Source organism: Pleurodeles waltl, chromosome 12, assembly GCF_031143425.1.
Source record: "Pleurodeles waltl isolate 20211129_DDA chromosome 12, aPleWal1.hap1.20221129, whole genome shotgun sequence".
NCBI lineage: Eukaryota > Metazoa > Chordata > Amphibia > Caudata > Salamandridae > Pleurodeles > Pleurodeles waltl.
Genome location: NC_090451.1, coordinates 279394625 through 279410494, shown reverse-complemented (window position 1 = coordinate 279410494; position 15870 = coordinate 279394625). Strand labels below are relative to the sequence as shown.

The 15870-nt window shown below is 43.5% G+C and overlaps 1 protein-coding gene across 7 annotated transcripts in view; it reads right to left on the bottom strand.

Annotated features, from left to right (window-relative positions):
- Nucleotides 1–15870, bottom strand: part of PDCD2L (programmed cell death 2 like) — a 68819-nt gene that overhangs the window by 35160 nt on the left and 17789 nt on the right. For 3 of the 7 annotated variants that reach the window (XM_069216191.1, XM_069216192.1, XM_069216193.1), the window contains exon 3: nucleotides 9596–9759. The exons of 3 other annotated variants lie outside the window; for them this stretch is intronic. In XM_069216191.1, the coding sequence (XP_069072292.1) occupies nucleotides 9596–9759 (164 nt within the window). Of the gene's footprint in view, nucleotides 1–9595; nucleotides 9760–14961; nucleotides 14987–15870 lie in introns of those variants that run through there. One more of the 7 variants, XM_069216194.1, reaches the window with a different exon arrangement.

Below are 15870 nucleotides of genomic sequence, written 5' to 3'. Positions count from 1 at the left end.
CCCACAGGACATCCTTGAGGGAAATGTCGGGAAAGCCCTGCAATCCATTTGACTAGCATGGCCTTTTGGCAGACACTGCCGCTGTCATTAGCAGGTAGGGTAGTGCTTCTTAAAATGATAGTCTTGCCCAGACTACTATACTATTTCACAGTGCTGCTGGTATGGATACCCAAGGCAACCTTCAAGGAATTGGATGCACTAGTAATATCATTCCTCTGAGGTAGTGGCCAACGACGAGTAACCCTGACTAAACTTCAAAGATCTTCTTCGGAGGGAGGATTGGCGGTCCCTTATTTTGAGGTTTACTACCTAGCAGCACAGCTTAAGGGACTCGCACAATGGATAGCGAGCAGACAGAATCCAGAGGCATTGGTGGGGCCATTCACCCCTCCGGGGATGAAACTACGGGAGGTACTGTCAGGAATCCGTTGTAACAAAGGAGATAAAGACTCCCCTGAACTGAAAACAATCACACAATGCTGGACCAGCTACCTGCGCAGGGGCAGTTGGGAGGGGCTACATGCTTGGTATGTGGCATGGGTGCTGACAGTTGAGACCCTGTTTAAAGAAGGAATAGTGATCTCATTTGAGGATCTCAGAGTAGAGTTCGACCTGCAGGGGGGGGACGACCCTTTTTACTATATGGCTCAGGCTCTGCAGGTGTACAACAGTACTGCGGGTGGGGCAACCCCAAACACAGACAACCTGTACCTATCTGGCAACTTCAAAAAGAAGGCTAAAGGCAGTCACAAATTTATATAACAAAATACGAATGGATACGACTATTCCGTTGGCCTCACTGAGGCTAAAATGGGAAGGAGACTTGGAAACCAACATCCCTGACAAGGCCAGGGGGCAAATCTAAAGGGTCGAGGAATGCCAGGTTTAAGCTAAATAACTTTTATGAATTACATCAGGCATATTTAACCCCTGGGCAGATTAATAGCCATTTCAACACTGAAGGAGCGACAGGCCCAAGATGTGGGGCCCGCAGCGCAGAATTCAAACACATGTTCTGGGACTGCCTTCAGGTTGGGAGGAGGTGAGCCAAGCTGGAGCAGGCGTGATAGACAAGACGATTCGTTGTACAATGAGTCATTGTCAACTGGGATGGTTTCCAAATACGTCTAAAACGAAGGTCACCAGTAGATTCCAGGACCTAGCTTATATATTAGCAAAGAGGAAGATTGCAATGAACTGGAAGAACCCAAGTGGTCCGAGAATAACCAGCTGGCACAGGGAATTAGACAAATGGGCTAGATGTGAATGAGATGCACTACTTATGGAGGCCAAAAGGGGGCTGAGATCCTTAGAGGTAGCAAGAGCATGGGACCATATAGCAGAAGCTATGAGACAGCCAGAATGCCCTGGACCCTGAATGAGAGACACTGGTAAGACCCAACCACCCCCCCACCTCACAACAGAGATCTCTCAGAGTAAAAAACTGAATTTATTTCACTCACAAGAAAACGAGACACGACTGACCTCACCACACTGTCTACATCACACAACACAAACTATGACTCATTGGGGAGGGAAGTTGGGGTGGAAGGGGAACAACAGAAATCTCTTAAAGACTTAGGGAAATGGGAACAGATGAAAGAACCTGCACAGACTGAGTCCTTTATGCTGGGAGTAAATATTTGAAGTTATGCCTGTATGATCATTAGCCTGTTGTAAAACCAATAAAAATTTGTTTAAAAAATAAATAAAAAATAAAATAAAAATCAAATAAGGAGACCAAGATGCAGTTCTCAAAAGTGCCCGCCTTTCAAAGGACTTATTGTTTCAATTGGGTTGTGTACTGATGTTTCCAGATGATACCTGCAAGGTGCAAACACAGCATAAGTCCTTCGACCAGGTAAAAGATAGACTGCGGGCCATGGAAATACCATATATGCTCCTTTACCCTGCCAAATTGCGAGTGATTGATCACTCAATGACCCTTTCCTTTGAGGCCTGGATGTGGCTGACCAAGCAACACCCCCTTGTTCCCAATCCGACCCTCCCCTGGGGATCTTTCGTATCGGCCCCTGCACACAGCCAGGACCATGGGAAACCAAGGGGCAAGTACCAACGGTGGCGGTCATGCCAGCAGCCTACGGGGATGCCACCATGGATTCCATAGGGGTGGGGGAGGGCAGGGAAACAGGGGGGTTGGGGGTGGGGGGTCATCAATTGGCAGACAAGGCCACAGCAGCCCAACCAAACCCAGATCCCCCGCAGATTTGAAGTTAGGATAACCATATGCATTGTTTCTAGATAACTTATAGCATGTCAGCACCACTATATCTTGATATAGTATTATTGAATGAGGCTGAGGGAGGGGGGGGGGGCTTCTTGGCCCATCTGGGTACACCTACCCCCTCGATTTACTAGTTAGCTCTATGATTCTGGTGGGGATGGGTGGCAGATGCTTCTTATGGGTAAGAAATTTGGGGAGGAGGGAGTTGGTGGATAGGCGTGTTGTTTTGCATTTTTGTTTTCTACTTGAAATGCTCTACATTGTTTTGCATCCTCAACAGCAGACCCCACAGTTTTTTGACATCTCAGTGGGGAGCCCGAAGGTTGGCCCCTGAGGATTGCACACTTACTGGCCATGCTCCAGGAGATGACAATGCATGATGCCTTGCTATGATTTTCACATCTTAACCATGGCTCAGTCCTTAATAATTATGACATGGAATGCCAAGGGTCTATTAGACCATATTAAAAACAGGGGAGGGGGATTCTGTTTTTACAGTGCAATGCTTACAGAATAGTCTTACTACATGAAACCCACTTAAAAATTGCCATTACTCACCCGCTGGGGCTACAACATGATATTTCATGTGGGGCACATCAGGGAGTCCCAGCGGTGGCTATCCTTTTACATAAATCACTGCCTCTAGCCGTCACTAAGATTACATGCAAAGCCCACGGTCGCTATATAATATGAGAGGGCTTGATGGATGGTACTACTGACAACATCTTGAATATTCATGCGCTACTAGCACTGCATTAGGCCACTTTGAAGGTCCTTAGAGAGTTAGTGGCAGCACTCCCTCAAGGGATGACCATAGTTGAAGGTGAATTAATGGTATCATGGAGGGCAAGGACTGGGGCAGCTCCCAGGAGGGCGCTTTGAGACGTAGTCGGGGCTTGGCAAACTGGGTGCAGGGAATTAGCCTTAGCGATGCCTGGCGAGTGTGGCACCCTGAAGGCTTCGAATATACTCATGCCTCCACTGCCCAGGGGTCACTGTGGAAACACAAATCTACCGCAGAGAATATCGGATCACACCCAAGTCCCTAGTCGCTTTGATCTACAGCTCAGGGGTACCTGCCCTATGTGGCGTCTTAATGCCTGGTTCCTCCAAGCTGAGAGCTTAGTAGAATTCCTGACTGCTGAATTTAAAACTTTCCTCGAGCTGAATGAAGCCTCTGTAGGCTCAGCAGGTACTCTCTGGGAGGCAGGCAAGGCCTTTATGCAGGGTGTGGCCCATTCACACCATTGGGGAGTTGACTGTGACAAACACAGCTGTATCACAGACTTAGAGACATAAATAGCAACTAGAGAGTGCATGGGTCTGGGACACAGAGTGAATTGGAGAATTGATAGAGCATCCCTATGCAAACTTTGCTTCGATGAAGCTTGTAAGTGCCGGATGGCCTCCATCCATCTGGTGTATGAGTGGACGGGGGGGAACCATGCAAACCACTCCACTTGCTCGCCACTCCCTCTTCGAGTCCAGGGTTATAAGCCACAATCTGGAAGATTTCAGGAGATGGATTGATGACTCTGTGGAGAGTGAGGCAACATGTGCTCAATACTATGAGACCTTATAAGCTGCAACAGCGTGATTGGCTTGTGAGTCAGCATCCCCTCTAGTGCTTGAGCTCCCATGACCTGTCTTTATGCCCCACACAGAAAGGCCTTGGAACAAGATATTACATAGAAAGAGGTAGGGGAAGCTCTGGCAGACTTAAACCCAAGCAAAACATCGGGACCGGATAGATACCCGGTGGAGTATTATCAGAGACTGTGTCCTGATATTGCCCCACCCCTGCTTAAGCTGTATACTGAGGTCATCGATAGAGGCCATTTCCAGGCCAGCATTGACCATGCAAAATAATGGTGCTCTCCAAGCCTGGTCACCAACACACACAAGTTGTGCCTCCTTCCGACCTATCTCTCTTATCAATAGCGAACTTAAACTTTATGCAAACCTCCTGGCCAACTGGCTATTGACTGTCATCCCACATCTCGTCCAACAAAGATCAGTGTGGATTCATCCCCTGCTCGGAGTCTAGACACTTGGTTCAGTGTGTGCACATACCCATCTGCATATAAAAGCTCTGGGGGACCCGGCAGCCCTCCTTTTAATTGTTTCAAAAACGCATTTGACACAGTTGACTGGTTCTACCTTGAGGAGTCCCCTGTCCGGAGGGACTTTGGGACCCGGTTCCGAACTAATGTAAGGGTCTTCAACACCGGCGCACAGGCCAGAGTACAGGTTAAAGGTGTGCTATCCCATGAGTTTTCCATAAGAAGGGGTACCAGACAGGGATGTCCTCTCTCCCCCCTTTTATTTGCATTGACAATACAACCTTTGGCGTTCTGGATCAGGTGCAACGCTCAGGTTTGGGGTTTTGATTGAGGGCTAGCAATGGATGACCGCATCACTCTCTAGGCAGACAACATCCTATTGTTTCTGTCCTGTCCAGTGGAGACAGGCCCCGGACTCCTCCAGATCACAGGACTCTTCGGACAGGCATCTGGGCGGAGTGTTAATTGGAGTAAATCCCTGTTGCTTCCCCTGAAAGGTGATTGTCAGGACAAAGCTTGTCAGACCCAAATCCAGATACATCGGGTCAGTTTCCAATATCCTGGTGTGCACCTCTTCAGGGATCTGGGCCTGACATGGAGTCCGAACATCTGTCCTTTGACATACAAAGCTGGGGAGGACATGACTCGCTGGACTAATCTTCCCCTTAATAACATGAGTAGAATTGTGCTTTTTAAGATGAAGTGCTACAAAACTACCCTCTACACATCCCACAGGCATGCTTCAACGCTATGCAGGCCATGGGGAGCAAATGGATACGACCCCCCTCACTCCATGAGCCCAAGCACAAGCCCAAGCCCGGGGTGGGTGGGGTCGGGTGACCATGGGAGAAATGCACCCGCGCGACATAGGTCGGTGGATTGGCAATGGCAAATATACGTTTGTGTTATTGGGGCAGCACAATTCTGCCCCATTAACAACAGGTTGCATTGGGTGGGACAACACCGCCTATAAGGGAGAACTAGCCCTGTTGGGCCTAGACAGCTGTTGGGCATCCTGTACGGCACCCTCAACCCCTTTTCTCTCCCTGAGGTGTGACAGGGCGTGTTTAGAGCTTGAAGGATGAGATGTAATGGATGGATGAGGTGTAATGGCAAACTCATGTTAGAGACTCTGCTAGGGGAGGGCAGGTGGCTGTCCCAGATGTTAACCATGGAGGGATCCAGAGGCTGGGACTCTATAGAACCCTCAAAGATAGGCGATGTTTGGGGAAGCGGGCATATGAAGTCCTCTGAAAACCTCAGAAATGTTCGCTGCATGCCACCCTCTAAATACTTCTGCTATTTACGCTCTCTCCACTTACAGTGAGGAAATAGACAACATTCCTGTGTATAGTCCCCTAGAATGTATACTACTCATAGGCCATTTTGGTAAAGGAGGGGTGTCCCAAATCTACAAGTCATGTATGCACTCCCCAGTAATGCTAGATGATCTGAAAAGGAAATGAGACGAATGGGTCGGAGCTCTGGACGAGGAAGATTAGAGAGACACATACAGTCTCCTCAAACCCTAGCAATAGCCACTAGACTCCGCCTGGTGCAATTCAAGTACCTACACCAGGCATATTTATCACCCCATGGCATTTGTGAATCCCCAGCCTGTCACAGGTGTCAAGACCTCCAGGGGGATTTTTTTCCACATAGTATGGAAATGTCAGGTGACACATGGTTATTGGAGTACAATTCTTAAAGTGCTTTTGTTGTGGGATCCCCCATAGAACCACACCAAAGAATTACATTACTGGTCATCATGGATGACGTGGTGGGCCCAGAGGGGATAGGAGGTTGATCGCCTTGGCACAGTGGTCGCCAAAAGGGACTTTGCCTGACATTGGACATCTCCCAGAGCAGAGGCTTGGACAAGTGGCATGGACTGGTGTGGCAAGCTGGAAGAAGCAATTTATGAAGCGAGAGGCTGCCCTCATAAATATAATGAATTGTGGAAGAAATGGTGGGATTAGCATGGACTTGAAGGTCAATAAGTAGCTGACGTGACATCTGTTGTTTTTGGGAAACAAGAATGCTGGATTGGTTTTTGGTCTGTCATGTCATTTTATCTCTATCAGAATTTTTGATGAGTAGAGCAACTGTTTTGTTACTCTGTCTTATAAAAACAATAAAATCTTGCTTTACAAAGCATATTCATGTTATGTATTGTGGAGTAATAGTAGTCAGTTAAAATTAGGTAATGGTTTTTGTTTTATTAAAATACCTTAAATGATGCATTATGGTGCCATGGAAATTTATTTTATCATCATAATAATTACTAGTTCAACAATAACTTATATTATATATAGACCCCAAACACTGTTTATCACAGATTCCTAATCAGAAAGTCTTCCTATTTGGCTTTACAGCAACATATTATGCAGTCTGTTGTTGAGAGGTGTAACAAGTCCTGAAATCTGCTTCAAGGACAAACTGACTTTCACCTCTGGATCCAATGGATGTGAGGACACTTTCCACGTTCTGTTACCCCACAGCCAACTCCACAACACTACTGTGGAGTTATAAGATAAGCCTGGGGAAAGGGGAATGGGTCAAACAAAATAAAGTGAGACCCTGGATATCCTCCTATGCCTGGTCTCACATCTAGGCCCAATCTGCACCATCGAAGACTCATATTTCAAAGTAAAGGAGAGCTTTAGCACAACTATAATTTGAAAACTGTAGTTTTAACTTGATGTGCTGCCTATGATATACCTATGATATCCTCTCTATTTAAAATGTGAAACTCGGCCTTTCTACCAAGCTGGCATACAATTAAGTGTTGATACAGTAACTGAATAACCATAAGGAGTACAGTACGTTTTTGTACCAATGAACCCACCTTCAAAATTAATAAGCAACCTTCCATGCTTAGTTTGTGTTCAAGATGGATAATTGCAGTATGAAAGCAAATGTTAGTACTTCATGTGTAGTAACAAATCCTGGCCATATATTTATTCATTGGCTTTGATATTAGCACACCATACATACAATAATATGCCTGTCATTGGAGGTTGCAATACTGCGATAGAGTTCATAATGCTATAGATGACTCCTGTGAAACAAACACGACTAAAGAGTTTGTTATTCCTATGGACAACTCTTTGGGAAACAAACAAGTACCATCGAGTTTGCAATCCCTGTGGATGACTACTTGTAAACTAAACAAGAATTTTGTGATTGTAATCCCTATGGATGACTCCTTGTGAAACAAACAAGTGCTATGGAATTTGCAATCACTAAGACTTCTTATGAAACAAATACGTGCAAATTAATTCCTGACAAGATACTTCTCTCATTCCCCGATGGCTTTTTTCATCAAGAAAAGCTAAAAGGATTCCTACAACAAGTTCTGACTTGAGCAACTATGTATCACAACTGCTTAGCAAGGATACCACAGACCATGAGGAATGTATACTCAGTGTTTAAAGATGGCTGTCAGCTTTGGCAAGTTTTCTGAGAGTCCTGTAGGCCCATGGAACTTGTAGTCCCTTCTGTCTTTACTCAGGTGTTTCATAAGATGAGTCCTAAGACACAAGGCTTCTGCCGAGGCAGCACCCCAACCCTGTGCACCATTTCATCCTCCACTACTCCTGAAGGCGAGCATGCTCATGAGCCTCAGGGTTATCATGTTGGGTATAACCAGTGCGCAATGGGAACAACATCTTACGCTTCATGCTGACACCTGACGACCGGAGGGTTCTCACTTAACTGTCCAAAGAGAGCATGCCTCCAAGCAAACAGTTTCTCTCTCTCCCCTCCCTCATTGGGGAGAGTGTATATACACTTTTAAGTATTTCTCGGGGGCAGGTGGGACTTTACTCACTCTGAACCCTAAGTTTAAAATATCCTGCTTAAGACAATGCTTTAATCTGAAGCACTCCGAAGTTGAGAAGCATTACTTGTGGTTAGGTATTGAATTCTGTTTGGAAGTAAAACCATAGCCTATCACAAGGTCATCTTGCAGAGAAGCTTTATTTCACAGTCACAGCTAGGGATAACAAAAAAGCAACAAAGGGAAAAATTCCCTTTTAGCTGAAGCAACACAGAACAGAAGACAAGCAGCAATACTGCACACACAAAACATTCAGATGGCACAAATATAAAAACATGAAAACTAAAACACATTTTTCGGTCTGATCTTTAGGCCTAGTGCACTCAGGGTAGGTGAACAGAGCCTTTTTTAAGGAGAACAATATCACATGATGAACCACTTGTCCCAGCTTCAATATCTCAAAGAGCCTTGTTTTATGCTCTACAGGAACTTGGTGGAACCAAAGGAGTATAAAGTACGAAAAATTATTTTAGAGCTCTGTTCACTTTCTATTCCTGTCACTCCCTTCATGACCACTGAGACTTGAGGTAGCAAGGGCATTGCCAGCCAGGGGTACCAAATGCCATCCCCAACTATTCCTTAGTGATGTTTGCTTGTGCTTTGAGTGTTCCATGGAGATTACTTTCTGGGCTGCATGTGTTTTACTTTGAACATCTTTTGAAAAATGGCTACGAGAGTGCCCCACTATATTAAACAAAGAATATTTGATAGGATTGAGCGCTCAGGATTACCATGTGGTTGTATGGAGTTATAGCTTCTACAAATTATGTGTTACAAAGCCTGAACATTAGGTATCATCTATGCTGAAGCAAGTGAGAAGTATCTTTTACTAACACACTACTAAAAAACATAAGTGTATTGCATGTGGGAAATGCAGTATAATTAGAAGAAATATGCATTATTTGCAACAATCAATTTCACACACCATCCTTTGGGTAGAATGCCAAAATAGCTTTTAAAGGTTAGTTTTCTTAAGTACTATTAGGTCTAGAACAACGCAACTGATAGATTGCCTTTGAATATACCATATACAACTCATTTTGCCAGAAATCAGAAAAAATAACTTTATACTGAAACTAAAGTAATAAAGCAATTGAACTTTTACATGCATCATTCAACAACCAGCCCACAACAAATAATCTCATTATTCATTAAACAACACCAGTGAAGGGAGTCATTGCAAATTATTTCATCTCATGTTCTGAAGCTAGCTCTGCCCTTACTGTTGGCTTCCCAAACCACATCCCTCCCCCAGTTTGACTCCATTTGCACCCTACATAGTCTGAAACAGTCGAAAAGAAACTGGAGATGTGTGAATGAATGTAGCTTTTGAAACGCAACTTGAGTTGTCTGCCATAGTTTTAAAGTGTTCTGATGGATTATAATAGCTTCTGAAAATCTCAATTAAAATGATTTACCTGGAAGGATAGAGGTACAATGCCCTACCTTTCAGTGTTGCCCCTGCATCCTACTCTGCCACAAGCAAAGACGTTAAAAACACGATGAAATGGTGACCCCTCCAGGGGACAATAGATTTGCACCAGGTGGATCAGAGGGTAAGAACAGACACCGCATACAGGATACAGCATTGTTAGCTGAGGAGAGCATTCCTGCAAGAGAAACCCAACATTACAAATATAGCAAAATCCAAACCTGTGTCATACAAACACCTCCATTCTTTATCAACATAAACTCTATTATTAAAAAAAACACAAAAACAAAGTTATGGTAAGGACAATGCAATCTGTTTTAATATCTGTACGCTGTGGTTGATTTTTAATTTGCTGACTACATTCATTTCCGCTCTAGCTGCCCCAATCTCGCATTATGAGACTTCCTGCTAGAAAACACACCGGCTGATAGAGCATTAGCTTCAAGGATAAAGTCTTGAGTACAGTTGGCATGTGTAGGTTCTATTCTGTCCTGCCAGTGTAGCAGCCCCTGCTTTCAGCACTCAAGGTATAGTGTTCAGTGTCCTACAATATCAGACTTCAAATAAATTCTGCTGCAGGACAGGAGGCTCTATTAGGCATTTAGCTCCATTAACCTCCCTACTACCTATTCTAAACAAAATGCAGCAACAAGATGATCCTGTACATGTGTCCTTAATAGAGGTTTTTTTTTTGGTTCATCAGATTGCTGACAGTAAGTCTTTAGGCACCACCTACTGATGATTTCAAAGGTTCATCTGATAACAACACATTGTTTGGTCGAGTCTTCTGAGATCAAAGTACCTCTTAGACTAGTGGATCACGTGTTACACGGTTTTGTACTGGGTCTGCCATTTATTGTTTAATTGCTATGGAACGCAGGGTTGACTTTAAAGGAATTGTCTAAGCAAGCCACGTTGGTATGATTTTGTTTCTTTTGGAAGAGTGTAACACGCTAGAGCTCTGCCTGTAGAGAGCAGAGCTTTCATCTGAAAGTGTTTCATTTTATGGCACCAGATGCATAAAAACCTAACTCAGATCATTTGATTCATGATGATGGGTGTGGCCAAATTACCGAAGTGTTATGGATTAAATGCGGCTGTTTCCAGACCTTGTACCACCCCACAATTTCAGACTGTTTTCCAGGAAAATGAACTTAGAGTTTCAGTCAGCGTTGTCTCATTGCAACAGCATGTCCAGATGTTCATTCCTCTAGGGAACTATGGCGTGTTAGGCTCTTTCCGGGTCAGAAAGGCTGGCCGATGACCTCAAAGTGGTAAATTGGACTTGTGAGCCCACATTTTGGACAACGTTTTATACTAAGCCAAAGGTCAGATGGCACAAAACATCACAAAATATAGTTTGTGATTCACACCTACATTAAATGGCATTTGGTGTTTCAACACAATGAGTAAAAGTCTGTATTCCATTAAAAAACAGAGGCCCTCATTAATAGTTGGGCTATTTCACCCAGAGCAATAAATCTGGGTGAAATACCCCGAGTTGCAATTCCAAGTATGTTCGGGCCGGTCACATTTGCTGTCGGGCAGGGGCTTTGGGCAACAGAATTGCCCGGTCCCTGCCCACTTCCTGTAGCATTATGGTGGGGCACTGGAATAAGTGTACACCCCACCTCTGACTCTCCACTGTACCCGTCACCTCCTACTGGCTCTCCTGCAGACAGTTGCCATGTGGTCAACGCAGGCAGAAAATGCCAGTGTTTCTGCGCAAATATGGAAAAACTGCCCAGTAAAGTACCCAGTAACACCAGTCTGAGCATTTATTCCCCAACTCTAGGGAAACAACGGCAAGGATGGATTCCAGCCCTCTTGTATCTTTGCACCAAGGTCGGCCAACTCATAACAGACTAGACTAGATTAAATCGGTGTTTTCTTAAGCGCACCATTCGCCATAAAAGAGGTTTCATGCTGAAGAGAACTATACTCAAGCAACAAGTGGAAACTTTGCTCGATGAAACTGGCGCCAAGGGAAGGAACTAGACATGCTGCATAAACATCCATGTCTCTAAGGTCTCCCTAAACCTGCAAAAATCTACCATCTGCCTTTGATACAGGGGCAAAAGGTTCCACTCACTAGCCGTGGCTACTGAGAAGGCATGTCCACCATACATTTTAAATCAAAACATAGGGAACTTCAGAAGGAGTTTATCCTTCCAGCTCAGTAAGTGTTTAGGAAGAACTGAGCCCAGAGCAAGTGGGGGAAATGGTTTTAACTACTAGGCACACTGCCACAAAAAATAAAGACTTTCACAGGAAGCCAATGTAAAGCAGTCACCAATTGAAAGATATGACAACTCTATTCAAGTCTTCCCACTAGTCTAGCTGCAAGGTTTTGGATACCTAGCTAGTCAGGCAGGTCAAAGAAAGAAAAACTGCAGTAAGCATTAAGTGAAGTACCACCTTGTGTGAAAAGATAAACATGTACAAAAGGCTTTACAAAGTATGCATCTGGCAGTAGCAGGTCTTTACCACAGAGTTCATCTTGTCCACGGAGACAGCACCAAATCGATGTTTACACCCCAGTCCATCACACCCATAGAAAGAGCTGCCTTAGACTCAGTGAGGATGGCCAAATATGAGGGCCATGGGAAAGGATATTATCCCTCCATTTTCGTCTCTCTTTGCTCAGAACCCATTCCTCAGTTTCTTTATAGTTTAGGGGTCAAGGTTCAGAGTATGCTGTCCAATGGAGGTTGAAACTGCTGCTGACTGGAGTTGGTTTCCTTCAGAAAGAAGACGAAATTACACTACACCTTGATTTTAGTCTACTGCAATATGTGTTTTGAGTTACAAGTGAAGGTTTATAAAGACATTTACTTATTGTTGAAAAGAAAAATACAAACTGTATTTGCTGCTGCCTGAATAGTAAAATTGGATGTCATATGGTCACTAAGGAAGTCGCTGGATAAATGCCACAGGCTGGCTTTCTTTTTAGAATTGAGGCAGTCCTCATAAAAAGTTAAAAACAAGCATCGGCAATGCAATAGGTCTCGCATTTGCATAAGTTAGAACTATTGGCATTGTAAACTGGACTATTCTCACCACACAAATTAGTCAACCCTGCCTCATAATTTGGTCTTTTCCTGCAGCATATTTCTGGTGACCCTGCATAGACCTAAAGCACTACCATTTACCTTCTTCCGCTAACTGTGGCCAAAGTGTTGCCATTAAGCATCCTGATTTAAAATCTGCCATGCTAATTCCAATAGAATACCACTTTCACCACCCCACTGTCAGAGTTGCTGGCTGGCTAACTCAATTCCCCAAAAAAAGACACAAGACAGCCACGGAGGAGTAATGAGAGAAATAAACTAGAAGGGTCACCCAAATATATCAAGTGTGTTCAAACAGTGTGTTCAAACAGTCATAGTGTAATAAGGATGTTAAGCTGAATCATGGTCATAATTGCAATAAGGAGAGATTAATAAAACATATACAATTCTTATGTAAATCCAATAAAACCATTTATCAGAAATAAATGTTGGCATTAGATTGTAATGCTCAGAATAGCCCCTAGAGGACACCACAATAAAAATAGCATTTGTAAGAAACATGGGCATGTAACCATATAGTTAGCCCCTAGAGGGCATAACCACATGAAAAGAAAATGTCAAAGTAATGTACTATGACCATATATTTAGCCCCTAGAGGGCATAGTGCATTACACATTTAGGGCTAGCAGGCCTACTACAATGAAATTACAAACAAGGCCTTTAAAAACACAAATTACTCCCAGCTGTAAAACAAATGTTTCAACCATGACAGTGCTTAAAAAGACACAGAAAGGTGGGAGGGGTTATTATTCTGGTGTCCCCCCTCACCTAGTGTGTATGTACACCCACTAGAGGAAGAGTGGGAAGCCTCGAGCAGCCTGACAGGATGACTGTCGCACAGCAGTGCACACTGTCAATATGATCTGTTCAGAGGTGCCTTTGAGGGGCAAGGATGTCTTCCCTTGATAAATGGGTAGGGAGCTGAAGCATATAAGGTGTGCTGCAAAATATGCTTTAGAAATACATTTTTATCTTTACAGATTCTGAGGAAGAGGTATGCCAGCAGCATCAGTTACAAGTATCGGTAGACTCATGCAAAGCCTCTCCTCACCAGAGGCAAGAATATACAGGGGGGAGAAAAGAAGAGGGCTGATGGTACTCCACATGGGTGTAGGGGAAGGAGGGGGAAAGAGGAAAAAGCTTTAGGGGATAGGAAGGGAGAGGCACTCACAAGTTAAGTGTACGAGCAATGGGGAGGGCTAGCAGTGAGAGGTAGCAAGGATGGTCAGCTGAGAAGAGAGGTGGAAGGAGAGATCAAAAAAAAGAATGAAAAGATGGAAGACTTAAGCCTTATACGAAAGGACAAATGAAGGCAAGAAGAAGGAATATGGGTATGCTATTATGTTTAGTGTTCGTTGACGAATATATCACATCCTGGTATTGACTCTGTTTCATTCTCAATAAGTCATTGTGAGCTAAGTGTGTCTCTTGAAGACACAATCTCAGTTTGCTGCCCCAAAAAGTTATTAACACATAATAACCCCCTCTAGCCAACAAATTCACGCCCTTCACATCTACAGAGACCATTTTAATAATGTTTACTTTGGTATACGATAGTTACTACAGTATAAAAATGCCTGCTGAGTAGACCTAGGGACGGCAATGGTCCATCCATTGAATTAACACCAATAAACATTCCCATATATGAGAGGCCCTCTTTACTTCCTTCAAGAACTGAAGTATCTTCACAAATTGCTCCTGTCCTCCTTTCTCCAAACTTCTATTACCACCAATATTTTAAGAATGACAAACAGACAACAAATACAATCCCACTTTAGCTCACTTGCAGTGTGGGAGGGAATCCTCACAAAAATCTGGCTGGACCCAGGAAGGTTACCCTCATACTGAGAGTAAGTTACCAGGAGGCGGAGAATCAACAAGATGAGCTCTGCCCTCCCATCTACTGAATCGCTAACTATAGATAATGATGGGAGAATGCCCTGTGTCTATTCTCATCTTTTCCTTTTTTTTAAAAAAAAAATCAGAGCAACTACATCGTGAGCGTATCTTACATCTAGGTCAGTTTTAAAGCTATCGGTTTTTTTTTTTTAAATCGCTCTTATTACCTATTCCTAATACAATTTTGTATGACAAGCAAATTAGTTTATTCTCACAGGTCTACGTGCTCCCTATTATTTCTGCTTTCATCTCTCCTTCTTTTGAAACACTGCCTTTCCCAGTGGCCCTGGAGACTTGGCTTTGATGGCCCGACATTCTCTCAATGTCCAAATCATTTCCACATCCCACTTCTTGTTCAGTGTCAGTCTCATATGAAAGAATTTCAAGGAAGACTGTTGCTTCTTGTTTACCTGTTACATAGTGTGTATTAGTGTTTTCTTCTCAAATGTGACTTTAAAAAGAAAGGAAAAATTGGGGCGTGGCTGGAGGTCATGCAAGATGGCCGCTGTTCTTTAGAGCTTGTGAGGCTTCAGCACTTCCTGGAAAGAAGGAGATATTTTCACATCAAAATGATTAATTTCTTCAGCATTTTTGAGCACGGAGCTCTGCCGCTGCATAAATATGCCTTTATCTTACAGAGACATCGTGTTTCAGATTATTTATCTGCATCATTTGTGTTTCACTCTGTAAGCCTCTGCACCAACCTAAACTTTCACAGAGATGTTTGTATTTGACTTTTAACTGCTTGCCTGGATGTGATTCTACAAATCTGGTTTCCTCTGCAATGGAATATTTATTACCTTCTGACAGCCAGCTGAACTTTTGACCTCTCTCTTCAAACACATTTAGCTGAGGTTTTCAACTTTGAGTATTCACTGGCAGCTCTTGTCAAGGAGCTCTTTCAAATTGCTCTTCATAACATGGTAAATGCTTTCCTTTGACTGAGGGGATTTTTTCCTTTTCAGAAGGTTCCATTATACTAGTCACCAATTGTTTGACTATGTGCAGTAAAGTGCTTTGCTCTTGTGGTATTGTCATGCCTGTTATGAGAGAATAATTTAGGATTTTCTATTTATATATTTATTTTATTATATTTTGCTCTGTTGTTGGAAACTTCTGGCAGCAGCTTCTCATAATATAATTTCATCAACACCTCACATTGCTGGCTTCCTATTACCAAATTGCTGCTGGCTTTTATGGGGAGACCACATAATTCTCAGAGTTGCCAGTCATCATCTTTCTCCAAGTCTAATAATCCTCTTCGAGTGGTGCGCACATATATAACTAAATCTTCTCTACCATCAGCTTTAACAATGGAT